Source organism: Hyperolius riggenbachi, chromosome 2 (assembly GCF_040937935.1).
Source record: "Hyperolius riggenbachi isolate aHypRig1 chromosome 2, aHypRig1.pri, whole genome shotgun sequence".
In the NCBI taxonomy this organism is placed as follows: Eukaryota; Metazoa; Chordata; class Amphibia; order Anura; family Hyperoliidae; genus Hyperolius; species Hyperolius riggenbachi.
Window position 1 is genome coordinate 111,638,285 of NC_090647.1, and position 13,889 is coordinate 111,652,173.

General features: G+C 44.6%; 1 protein-coding gene across 6 annotated transcripts in view; it reads right to left on the reverse strand.

The window, feature by feature from the left end:
• The window catches only part of LOC137545700 (sterol O-acyltransferase 2-like), a 69,622-nt gene that overhangs the window by 9,823 nt on the left and 45,910 nt on the right, over positions 1-13,889 (reverse strand). For all 6 annotated transcript variants that reach the window (XM_068267233.1, XM_068267231.1, XM_068267232.1 and 3 more), the window contains 7 exons: positions 12,985-13,051; positions 11,862-11,946; positions 9,276-9,321; positions 8,549-8,678; positions 952-1,049; positions 435-533; positions 208-343 (listed from right to left, as the gene is read on the reverse strand). In XM_068267233.1, coding sequence (XP_068123334.1) covers positions 208-343; positions 435-533; positions 952-1,049; positions 8,549-8,678; positions 9,276-9,321; positions 11,862-11,946; positions 12,985-13,051 — 661 coding nt within the window. The remainder of the gene's footprint in view (positions 1-207; positions 344-434; positions 534-951; positions 1,050-8,548; positions 8,679-9,275; positions 9,322-11,861; positions 11,947-12,984; positions 13,052-13,889) is intronic.

The following is a 13,889-nucleotide window of genomic DNA, read 5'->3' on the forward strand; positions in this document are numbered from 1 at the left end:
TACTCGAGGTGAGGGTTGGAGGAGGTGGGAAGGTGTGTATGACTGGCAAGGTGTGTGTTTGTGTTTATGTGTGTATGCGTGTATGTGTGTATGCGTGTATGCGTGTGCGTCTTTGTGTGGGCCCCATGGCAAAATTTTGTTTAGCGTTCCAGGGGATGTTGTTACGCCCCTGCACAGTTGTTAAATTTAATGAAACATAGTCTGTACCTCCAAGAATAGCAAAAAGGCAAAACATGACAGGGTAGAAAAAGCCAAATGACAAAGTGAAGGCGTATTCATGTACAGAGGCTGAAAGCAGAAACACGGCCAACAACACTCCTGCCCGAAACCTCCCCTTCAGCAACTGAAAGCAAATAAAAAGAGCGTCACCAATTACATTTCCACAATCATACTTGTTAAATAAGTTTTTCTTTTTGACTTTTCTGGACTCTCACCCACAATAAGTCCTGGTACATGTAATAATACAGCCAGTCATGTATAATCACATTCCACGTCCGGTAATAGTTTGAGAATGAAGTGGAATTCCACCAGTCCTGTAAAAAACAAAAGCAATATCAACCGCAGGTATGATTTATGACGTGTTAAAAATAAAATGATTAGTCTCCTAGCATGAGGCTGGGCCAACTATGGCCCATGGGCCGGATTCGGCCCGGGCCGCTATGAAGCTGACCCAGCAATAGAGAGCGGTGATCCCGCTTCTCTCCCCTTCTCCCACCGTCCTTTCACAAATACAAGCAATGTGTGTACAAGAGAAGCAACTTTCTCACATTCTCCATTGTCGATCTCCATGGCAATGATGACGTCATCACGCTGCCATTGACATGGAGATCCCCACTGGAAAGTACGATTGAGTGGTAATGGGGACACATTTTCTTTCTTCACTTTCTGTAACTCTTGAGCAGAACACAATTGTTGGCCATTATAACTGAGAATGAGGAAAAGGGATGTCACCTTGTAAAACATACGATCTGCAAAGCGGAGCATCTCAGCAAAAGCATTCATCCAGGAGTGCAAGAACCCAAAGAATGACGACAGTAGCAGTAAGGCACCTGAAAAAACACAGTAATAACCACATTATACAGCATTCTATTACATAGCAGTGGTAGGAGAACCTTCTAGACCTGCTGCCATATGCTCCAGACCGGGAGCTTTTTGGACTTATAGATGTGGCAGGCTGTGGCGTAACTACAAATCATGGGGAACCCCAGCAAAACTTTGATGCCCCCCCACCCAATGTTCACACCCCTTCCGTTGCCACCCCTTTATGCCCTTCACGGTCTTAGGCCCATCTCACAAGGGTCATAAAACAAGTGTGGCCATCGTGATCGTTACACTTATATTAAGTGTAGCCACAAAAATACCTGATCTGAAGTTTAGTCCCCTGGAAGGGAAAGGGAAGGTTAGTAGCTGGGGGCCCCCCACAGCTCTGCCCCCCCCCTGTGATGGCAGGGTCTGCTCCCCTCTAGGCTGGATAGTGTAATGGTTAAGGGCTCCGCCTCTGACACAGGAGACCTGGGTTTGAATCTCGGCTCTGCCTGTTCAGTAAGCTGCACCTATTCAGTAAGGTGTTCTTTGGGTGAGACTCCCTAACGCTGCTGTTGCCTACTGAGTGCGCTCTAGTGGCTGCCTAACAAGCGCTTTGAGTCCGACAGGAGAAAAGTGCTATACAAAAAAATAAATTATTAATTATTATTATCATAGTTACGCCCTTGGTGGCAGGATCGAAGGTAACTAAGGTTAGTACAAGGTTAGCTGCGATAATATCGGCAGTTTCAAGAAAAACCATACTGCATAATTGGATCACCACATCCCCACCTACGCTATCTCAATTTAAGAGTACTGTATTTTTTGGTCTATAAGACTCAATTTTTCTGCCCCAAAAGATGGGGAAAAGTCACTGCGTCTTATAGTCCAAATGCAGGGAGTTCCTGACTTGTGAACGTCTGCCAATATGAACCTCCAACCTGCCGCAATGTCAGGGACTCCCTGTACTGTGCCCATGCAGAGGAGGACACGGGGACACAAAGGGGCATAGAGTAGTACACAAGGGAGACACAAAGGGGCATGGAGGAGAACACAAGGACAGAGGTGGACACAAGGGGGACAGAGGAGAACACAGGAAAACATAAGGTACCAGGGGCCATGATGTACAACGGGGAAATAATCCACAAGATGTCCCTTACTCCCTTCACAATTGATGCACCAGGTTTAGTATAAAAAAAATTTCACGTGGTTTTTAACCTCTAAACCAAGGTGCGTCTTATGGTCAGGAGCGTCTTATAGTCCGAAAAATACGGTAAATGTTATATATTTTTTTCTGATGGATTGGATAGAGGCCCTCCCTGCAAACAGAAGAGAAAACTGGGAAATTTTCTGAGGTCTGGGATAATTTTATTGATTCTCTTGAACAAAAAACAAAGAAGATGATAATAAATACTTTTCAATGGACACAATGGTTTTAGAACGTAGGATAGGGGTTGATCCACCACTAGTGTTGTAGATGATCCTCGATTATCATTATCACTAGGTCTAAGGTCATGAGAACTCGGAACAGGTCCATTTAGGCCTGCACTGGGAGGAAGCACGTTACTGTAATTCTGCAAATGGTTTTCTCACATATTTGTTTTGATGTGTCTTGAAAAAGCTATTTTGAAAGACAACTGAACTGACTGTATGGATGTTTCACATCTTTATATTAGATATTGTGTTTCTCTTATCCTTAAGCCTCTTTTGTGATAAGTTTAATATACGATTACTGTTTGATGGTTATTATTGTCTTTGATTGTAACGATCGGTGTCAGCACGCAGAGAGAATCTTATTATTGGTGATCTGCAGTATCACCAAGAATACAGATATATACCTGATTATTGATGATCTGCAGAATCACAGATAATACAGATATACCACTAACCTCTGGACACCTATATAGTGTGAGTGTTTGGTGCAACAGTAATAACTTTGAGTAAGGACCACCCGAGGAGCAAGTGGTCCTTGGCAGTATGAGAAATACCTCCCTTTGGGGAGTGCAGAGATCTTACGGCAGCCTGAGACATCCAAGGGGGCGGAGTCCCAGGCTGAATAGCTTCGCGGTATTGGTTTTTGACCCTGCAAAGTTTGGCATGCGAAAGCAGATGCATTTCTGCGTGAGCATGTCTCATGGTAAGCCATTTTAGCCAGATTTGCACAGCTAGACTTGAAAGGGTTAAGCTTGGTGTAGAGCACGCATACATTTTCTTGTGATTGAGCATATTTGCATTCTGTCCTTTGGAGGCAGGTGGTGGATGGTTTGCTCTATGAGTGGGCTGTCTGTGCCTGCCCCCCCCCCCCCCTTCTGGAGTGATGTGTGTGAGCCAGCCCTGAGCCCCACGGCTCGGGGTGACCCATGCGTCACTCTTTTCCCATGCAGTGCCCCGAGTCGATGCGCAGCAGCAGAACGCAATGGACGTCAGGTAAGTGCCTGTTTTTAAATTTTTGGGAGATGGGTGCGGATGGCCCCCCCCCCGGCGCCGGCCACGCTTGGGGGGGTCGTCTGCGCTACCCAGCCTCCACCTCTGGGGTGTCGCTGTGGTCCCTAGGCAGTGAGAGAGCCTGGGGCCCGGCAGCCCCTCGGGTTGTATGGGGGCAATGGGAAGCCTCCCCGAGGCGCTCCTGGATAGTGCTGTATAGCATGAACTAATTCCCGCAGGGCAACCGCTTCGCGGTATTGGTTTTTGACCCTGCAAAGTTTGGCATGCGAAAGCAGATGCATTTCTGCGTGAGCATGTCTCATGGTAAGCCATTTTAGCCAGATTTGCACAGCTAGACTTGAAAGGGTTAAGCTTGGTGTAGAGCACGCATACATTTTCTTGTGATTGAGCATATTTGCATTCTGTCCTTTGGAGGCAGGTGGTGGATGGTTTGCTCTATGAGTGGGCTGTCTGTGCCTGCCCCCCCTTCTGGAGTGATGTGTGTGAGCCAGCCCTGAGCCCCACGGCTCGGGGTGACCCATGCGTCACTCTTTTCCCATGCAGTGCCCCGAGTCGATGCGCAGCAGCAGAACGCAATGGACGTCAGGTAAGTGCCTGTTTTTAAATTTTTTGGGAGATGGGTGCGGATGGCCCCCCCCCCCCGGCGCCGGCCACGCTTGGGGGGGTCGTCTGCGCTACCCAGCCTCCACCTCCGGGGTGTCGCTGTGGTCCCTAGGCAGTGAGAGAGCCTGGGGCCCCGCAGCCCCCCCGGTTGTATGGGGGCAATGGGAAGCCTCCCCGAGGCGCTCCTGGATAGTGCTGTATAGCATGAACTAATTCCCGCAGGGCAACCGCTTCGCGGTATTGGTTTTTGACCCTGCAAAGTTTGGCATGCAAAAGCAGATGCATTTCTGCGTGAGCATGTCTCATGGTAAGCCATTTTAGCCAGATTTGCACAGCTAGACTTGAAAGGGTTAAGCTTGGTGTAGAGCACGCATACATTTTCTTGTGATTGAGCATATTTGCATTCTGTCCTTTGGAGGCAGGTGGTGGATGGTTTGCTCTATGAGTGGGCTGTCTGTGCCTGCCCCCCCCCCCCCCCTTCTGGAGTGATGTGTGTGAGCCAGCCCTGAGCCCCACGGCTCGGGGTGACCCATGCGTCACTCTTTTCCCATGCAGTGCCCCGAGTCGATGCGCAGCAGCAGAACGCAATGGACGTCAGGTAAGTGCCTGTTTTTAAATTTTTGGGAGATGGGTGCGGATGGCCCCCCCCCCCCCGGCGCCGGCCACGCTTGGGGGGGTCGTCTGCGCTACCCAGCCTCCACCTCCGGGGTGTCGCTTTGGTCCCTAGGCAGTGAGAGAGCCTGGGGCCCCGCAGCCCCCCCGGTTGTATGGGGGCAATGGGAAGCCTCCCCGAGGCGCTCCTGGATAGTGCTGTATAGCATGAACTAATTCCCGCAGGGCAACCGCTTTGCGGTATTGGTTTTTGACCCTGCAAAGTTTGGCATGCGAAAGCAGATGCATTTCTGCGTGAGCATGTCTCATGGTAAGCCATTTTAGCCAGATTTGCACAGCTAGACTTGAAAGGGTTAAGCTTGGTGTAGAGCACGCATACATTTTCTTGTGATTGAGCTGAATAGCAAGAAGACCCGGTGGCTAGTGACCCCTGGAAGATGGGCGTCACAAGCAGGTCTGGAGAATGACACAAATGATAATACAGTTCCCTAGTCTTGGGTGCGAGGTCCGTGGTCTCAGCACCCTGGAACTAGTCTGAAATATAACACAAATGATAATACAGTTCCCTAGTCTTGGATGCGAGGTCCGTGGTCTCAGCACCCTGGAACTAGTCTGGAGTATAACACAAATAATAATACAGTTCCCTAGTCTTGGATGCGAGGTCCGTGGTCTCAGCACCCTGGAACTAGTCTGGAGTATAACACAATAATAACACAAGTAACACAAGTAATCTGGCTTAGTGTGAATTCCCAGGTCCTCCTGGTTCAAACACACTGTAGGATCTGACTATGGTCTGAATGCTTTCACGTAAGTGTTCGCAATGGCAGACAACCAGCAACTGGCAAGCAAGCAGTATATATAGTTGCTGGACTCTGCCGCCCCGCCCGAGCCACTCAGCCAATCAGGAGTCCAGCAGGAATCAGCTAATCGTCCTGATCAGCTGATACATCTCCTGCTGGTATAAAGGTCCTGATTTCTGGCGCGCGCGTGCGTAGCTCTCCATACATCTGTGTGAACTAACAGACTCAGCCAGACCAGACACACGCTGCTGCGTGCAAACCGCCGTGTTGGACGCGGAAACAGCCGCCTTACTGCCAGTACATGCGGCGGCTTTTCCGCGATCTCTCACATTGATATCTTTTTTCAATTGAAAAAACAACAACATTTAAACAAAACAGAAGTGGTGGTATAAATAAAGCGTACATCAAAAAAGGGCGTCGGGAAAAAAGGGCGCAGGGTGTAAACGATAAGCAGTAATACCGTTTATAGAAGTATTGTGTTGTATTTCGTTTACAAATAATGTTTTACAAATTTATTAATCATGAAATAATGTGTATGAAATCGGCAATTGTGAAAACGTTCATCTTCCCTGTTTCAAAAGTGAAACTTATAATTACGTTTGTTTAAAAAACGATAATATATGTTTAATCGTTATAATTGTATATTATTCTTAATAACCTTCATTTATCAATTGTTCTTATAATAAAATCTGAAAATATTGTTTATAACGATGATATAAATATAACTACGTTCGTAATAAGTGTGTCAGAATCTGCTCTGCTGGACTTGATTCCCTAGACTGCTTTGTTTCCTATGCAGCTTGCATAGTTCAGTCCAGGGAAAAGAGTCCTTTCTGTCAGTTTGCAAGGCTGACTGATTTGCATCCACTTGTCATGCAAATTGCTTGTCTGCTTCCTTTGAAGGTTTCTAGTATAAATGTCATTTCCTCCCAGAATTCCTCGCTCAACATAGTTCCTCAGTAGGGAAACTTACCTTAGAGCCTCAGCATCTTGTTACTATATTCTAGTGTAGTTAATTCTTGGGGAGTGCTCCTTGCATTCCTATTTAGTGCAGTCAGGTTGGGTATATTTGTACTGCCTATTCTGTCTTGTCTGTGCGATTGTACTGTCGCCAGCGGTGGCTGACAGTGAATCGTTCTGTCCTGTTCTTAGATCGCATTCGCCCTAGCATTGGAGGCGGTGGATCTTTCTTGTCTGAACCTTGGAGTATAACCTTAGCTGCGGTTGCTATTGGTTACTCCTTCTGTCTGTTTTGTCTGGAACGAACGCTTGCTGTTGTCTGGTGTGAGGCAACCGATTAGCAAGCGTTTGCGTTATCTGTTTGTTTTCTTTCTCCGTGTTCATTTGTTAGTCAGGGTTGGTATGTTTTGCCACTGTTGCGCTTAACGTGCGGTGGCCGTACAATTAACGCGCTTGTCTCTGTTGCGCATATAGTGCAGGGACCGCGTTTAGCTAGTTCATTTGTTATTTTCCTTGGTTGTGGATATTTGCTGTGCCTTTCTTACTCAGTTCACGCTCTGTCTTTGCTCTATCTTGTGTTGCTGATAGCAATCGCCTCTCTTGCGATTAGCTTTCTTACTCTGGTCTGTTCTGATGTGATATACCTACCGTCGCTGGGCCACTAGATTGGTAGACATTCACATATTCTGTCTCTGTTCTTGCTTTCTTCTTAATTGCTACTTTATTGTCCAGTCTTGCCTAATCGTACAATTTCAATCTGGCATCTGTGGCTGTCCAGAGGACTTATCCCTCTGTACTCCACAGCTCCATCTGCTGGTTGGAATTCACCTCTACAGATCTATACCGGGTACTTTGCTTCTGTGACTGGGGCAATTTCCTTCTGCTTCAGCGCAGGCTGTGTTCGCTGACTGAAAATCGCCCGCAGATCGTTACAATGTTTTGTAAAACATTAGTAAGTATTACTAAAATTTTACTAAAACTATACCTAACCCTACTCTCACACAGAACCCTCCCTGTACCTATCCCTAACCCCTAGACCCCCCTGGTGGTGCCTAACCCTAACCACCCCCCTGGTGGTGCCTAAAGGTCCGTACACACGCCGGACTGGAGGCAACGACGGGTCCGTCATCACCTCCCGCTGGGTGGGTGTTCCAGCGACAGTCCGGCGTGTGTACAGTCTGTCTGCAGACTGATACGGCCATTTCTGAGGGATCCGCCCGGCGGATCGCTCAGAAACAGCCGTGTCAGTCTGCCGACAGACTGTACACAAGCCGGACTGTCGCTGGAACGCCCACCCAGCGGGAGGTGACGACGGACCCGTCGTTGCCTCCAGTCCGGCGTGTGTACGGACCTTAACCCTAACAACCCCAAAGAGATCAGCAGGACTGCTAGGCAACTGGTATTGTTTATAAGGAAACATTCTAAGGTTCCCTTTAAAGGAAGTCTTAAATGAGAGGAATGCAGAGGCTGCTATCTTCATACCCTTATACAAGTTGTCCCTGGTTAATGAGCAAGATAGGGACTGTAGGACCATTCTTAAGCTGAATCTGTTCTTAAAGCATATCCGAGGTGACTGCCTTTAAAAAAGTAATCACCTATTTCAGAAGTCAACAATCTTTACCGCGCCATTATCAACAGTCTTTACCGTGTGAGCGTCTTTACCGCAAGATGCCAAGGGATGCTTGTGTAAACCGGGCCTTATGCTGGGAATACACGGTTCGTTTCTGCCGTGCGTTTCTGCTCTCGATCGTTTTTGCCGCTCAATTCTGCAGTTGATTCTCTTATCTTCCGCTCGTTTTTCTTATCTTTTTCCATTCACTTCTATCAGAAAACAAGCGGACAAAAAATCGAAAGGGAGATCGGACATGTCAAAAATGATCTATCGAACCATCTAATCACCTAAAAAAACGAACCGTGTATTCCCAGCATTAGTAACTACTTCACAGGAAATGGGCAGAGAAAGAAAGCAAAGGAATTGCTCCACCTAGCTTCAGGCTGTATCATGACCACTAGGACTGCTATGATTTTTGCATCAAGGCATAGGAGATACCAAAGTGAATACAGAAAGCAGACATTAGGTAGCACTGAGCAGAGCAGTTACTCACCTGGTAATGTAGCATGGAAGATGGATAACACCAGAGTCCTTATAGTAAAAGGCTGCTTGCTCATATTGGTGAATACTGGAACACACAGGTGGACCATGACATAGTAGTTCAAAAACAGGCATGCCAAGAACTATCAATGCCATAAAAAAAAGATTAGAAAAATATACCAAAACATACTGACATTACTTTTACAAAAATTATACACAATACAAAATTATTACTAACAGTCCTGGATATTCTGTTAGTAGATGGCCTAGCATATTGCACACTATACGCATCGCTGAAATGCACACAGCAACGCATACAGTGCGAACAAGCTTTAAAGGAAAGCTGAAGTGAGAGAAATGTGGTGGTGACCATATTTGTTTTTTTATGAACAATACCTGTTGCCTGGCAGTCCTGATGATCTTTGCTGCTGCAGCAGTGGCTAAATCACATATCTGAAACAAGCATGCTTGTTCATGGACTATGGGTAAAAGTTTTAGATACAGAGGATCAGCAGGAAAGCCAGACAATCTGCATTGTTCAAAAGGACAATGAAAAGAATGTATTTGGCGGGTAAAATTGTATGGGGTGTACCTAGCAGCCTTTGATGAATTAATGCCACACCATCTATGCGGCAGGTAAATCTAACAGAAAATTGTATGGTGTGTAAATAGCATAAGTGTTTCCATAAAGTGTAACACTGCTGCATGATATTAATGACTAAATATTCAATATTTCATACCTGGGCAAAGTACTTAATTACATAATTCCATCTGATCTTTGGAGTCCTGTGTTAAGACAGAAGATATAATTAAGTCAATACATCCAATTTTTGCATTTTTAAAATGACACAGAATCATCTTTATTATAACAGTTCTTTCTTAGAGTCAGCGTCCTACTAAAAAGAGCAGTCCCAACCTACCCCCTTCCTCCCGGGTCTTCTGGCGTATTGGACTCGCCTCCCTCCCCATCCCCTCCACAGTTGTACAAATAGAATATTAGCAATCAGCATTACATTGCACAGTCATAAGGATAACTTAGCTCAGCTTATAGATACATTTCAAACATAGACAGCCTCAACTTTTGGCCTAAGGAATAGGCCAAAGGCTATGACTTGCCAAATGGCAACCGCCGTAGCGCCACCCTTCCCCATGCACTTGCTGATAGTGCATTGGAGCGTGCTGGTGGGTGCAGAGTGCGCTATGAAACGTGCTTCAGCCTGTATAGATTCCTGTCCTTGCTCTTAGGCAGGGGTCACACTTGTCTTTCAGTTTCTACACTTTTCAGAAAACTGAAAGACAAATGTGACCTCTACCTTATAACAGCTAATGTAATTTATAGAGAAAACTGACAAATTGCGAAAGATTATTAAAGTGTGACCTAGCTCATTGATTAACATGAGTTCTCAGTTGAAGTCAGTTTTTCTGTGCAGAAAACGCGTGCGAAAGCCGGTAAGTGGGACCCCTGCCTGACTGTAGTGTCCCGTGCGGCTTCTGAACTGGCCACTAGAGCTGTCATGTGACTGCAATGAGCCTGGAGTGCTAGTGGCCTGTTTGGGAAGCTTTCAGAGACACTAGAGGATACAAGCCGGAGCAAGTAGGTACTTATGCACACTCTGCAGCGCACTCTCCATATGGGGCCCCCCAAATATGTCAGCGGGATGTCACCTGCAGATAGGCCAACCATCCACTATACATTCAAATTTTGAGTGTCAAAAAATCAGACTATCTGCGGTCATATACACTCTATTTAGGTTTTTAACTTGGAATTAGGTTTCAATATTTTTTATTGGGTTTTTCCAAAGAAAATTCTTACAGCCAATTTACATAAAGAGACCTCAAAACGAATTGTATAACAGAGTGACACATTTACATTATAGTGGTTTAAGACATACGACAGACCAAGTATAACAATATTTGTTAGCAATGCAAAACAATCACATTTTTAGTCATTACTTATATTGAGTGCAGTGTATACAGAACATTATATATATATAAATGTAGATATTACAGACTACAATACCATTGCATTTTAAATTTGACAGGGAGCAGAACTTCCCTAGTAACTGGGGCCACAAAGTCCTCCCAACTAAGTCCCTAAGGAGTCGCATCCATCTATTTATACACATATGTATCATAGTAAGGATAAGTGTATATTCTGTATCTGACTATATGTATGAAATTAGTTATTTGTTATCACTAATGTGTGATCTATCATACATAAATGATTTATGACCCAATATATTTTATTACTTCTATACTAAACTCAAACTAACTAAAGAAGGAAAGAAGAGAAGAATTATTGTCCAACAGGACATTGTTTCTGAATATATTGTTTATGTTCTTTTAATAGAGTCATTGTACTTATAAGAAATTGTGAGAGGATAAGAATTATAGTTCTGATAATTTAGTTTGAGGATATACCTTAGGCCATAAAGATATCTTTTTCAGAAAAGAGTTCAAATTTCCAGATCTTTTTAACTTGGAATTAAAGGTAAGTTTCATATGATTTATTTGCAAGGGCTTTTTCCGCCAAGTAGTTAGTTCATTAGTATATTTGTCCATGTGCAGACGTATTGTGTATTTTAAACTTCTATGCTTGTCAAACTGACAGGCACCTGACTCAATAGAATGCTAAATCGCAGGTGCAATGATACAAAGATAACAACACTAGTGACCTTAGCAGCCATTTGGTGATAAACAGAAATATTGTCAACTGCACTTTGTGCATGAAGGCTGCTTAGCTTTTTTAGCCCAGATTTGATATCAAACTCTCCCTGTTGTCCTAGAATTTCCATTAACCGGTTCCACCCTGAGCCCCAGCGGGACCAGTCACATTAAAGAACCTGATTCCTGCACTCTGATTGGCCCAAGAGGCTAACTGTCAAGTGACAGACCGCCTATTGGGCCAATCAGAGCCCTGGTCACACGCATCTTTGCTCCCACTCACATTGCTGGGAGCATTCTGTGCAGGTGTAGTACGTACTGCACCTGCCAGGATGCTTCCGGCAACATGAGTGCGAGTGAGGAGTGAGGATGTGCGTGGCCAGGGTCGCACAGGCGCAGTGGCTGGCGACATTAAAGTTGCCGAAAACAGAAGTGAGCCACGGCAGGGGACCGGAGGATTGTTTTGTTCCGCCGCTTGCACAGGACATCTGCAAGGGGGCGGTAAAAGCCCCAGGTAAGTTAAACTCTTTTTTTTTGGTAACAGCTTACAGTTGTCTTTTAACTTGAAATAACACATGCATGAATTCAGTTGTGAATATTAGTGCTCCCATATAGAGATGAGCAGGCTATATTCTCCAAGATACGGTAATCTTTGGTCTTACCTGGGATAGCTGTCTCTATAGATGAGAGTTGGACAAAAGAGAAAATAAAGGTAACTTGAAAGTTTTGGTAATAGAATCTCTTTCTCTGCAAAAGAAAATATATGAACAAAATGTATATATACATATTAAAGCATATCTAAACTGACATGTGGCACAATAAGATAAACATGGGTAGATATAGTTCATACTATATGTACCTATGTTTATCTAATAACTTGGCTGGGGTCCCTTTCTATTTTTTTGCACAGCATCTGGTTAAAGAACCAGCACTGTTGTCTGTGCAAATGAGGCACCCTAACAGCAAGTAAATAGAGGGTAAATCCCACTCATCTGACGCAGTGTGACATGTGTGAACGGCTCCTATTTATAAAATTGGAGCTGTTCACTGTGGAGCGAAGAATGGACAAAAAATGTCCGTTCCTCAGCTCAAGTGGGAACAGAACCTTAAACTGACTGAGCAAACAATTCCTGATAAATAGAGTTCTCTCTGACTCAAAGCTAATTATTTCTTTTTGTTAGGAGCTGAATGAACCAGGTTTTACATAACACTGACATGGCTGCTGTGCACACTTCACAGTTTCACAATGAGAATAATAATATGAAGCAACAGGACAGTTCTATATACTTTTACTACAACATACAATTAGTTATCTCACTTTCAGTTCAGATTTAGGAATATGGGTCCTAAAAAGTGAAAGGGTCTGAATACCTTCTGAAACCTCTGTACGCGCAGGAACGGATCTAGACCAAGTTGCGCCTGGGGCAAGGTCAGGTTTTGGCACGTAATCTGCCATACCCCATCCAAATTTTGCCGCCTTTTTAAGAATTCAACAAACTGCGCCTGGGGCAAGATACCCGCTCCCCCCCCCCCCCTAGATCCGTCCCTAACAGTACGCGTTTTGAGTTATACGTTTTCACACTAAACTGAGGGGTGTCTATTTGTGGCACTAGTTTGTTGAGAATGTTTAGAACTTTCAAACTTGCTCAGGGGCACAAAACATAGATTAGAATGTCAAAAATTCATTAGAATGAATAACCCACCCTTTATACTGCACAAATATGTGGATTCTATTGTATTGTAGTTTATGATAACAAATTAGTAAATCATCACCTGTTTACTTACTCTCTGCATGTAGGACGGCTGGAACAGATTCTCTGAAGATAGCATAACTCTTCATGAAGAGTCGAAACTATATGAATGAAATGAAAGCACAGTTACTTCTACTATAAATGTATATTGCAGTGATGCATGTTCTGTTTATATAGAACAAGGAATATTTTGTATTATTAACGTTACCTCAGTTGGACTTGCAATCTAATCTTACTACTATAGTCAAAAAGCCCATACACAGGCTAGATTAAAGTCAGCTGAGGCGACCGATAACGACAGTGTTTGCCTATAATCTGGTGTATGTACAGCAGCTCCCAACCAGCGATCTGCAAAGGTGGATTACTGCCGAGTGACTGCGGATATCTTTGTTCTCCCCACTTGACCTGCCCGCTGTGTGACATCACCCCTGTGCTGCTCCATTGGCCCTCTGCCTCCCACATTGTAGCAGAACATGTCATTAGCTCGCAGGCTGGCTATGCATCTGTACAGCCTTGGCCCAGCGATGTCATCCGAGGGATGGGCTTCCGATCCCCGTTGGGTGACATCTATTTAGGGTGTGCACAGGCCTTCAGGCTTTTTATCATGGGAAGCTGATTAGCGTACCAATGTGTTTGCACATAAGATGAAAATGGAACATCTGGAGGAATCCCAAACCAGAGAGACGCCAGAAAATAAACCTGGGAGATTGGAATATTTTTACGAAACTACATTAAAATTTTTGTGCATGCACAGTGTACGTAAACCTTAATGGACATTACACAAATCATGTTACGTTATTTTCATAATGTGAGTTATATATGCAACATGTGTGTTGTATAAATCTGACTTACACTATTTCCTGTGATGTGTATTGTGTGGGAGATATAATAATCTGTTATGGACACCAATACCTTACTTGACCTCTACAGTTTGTATTC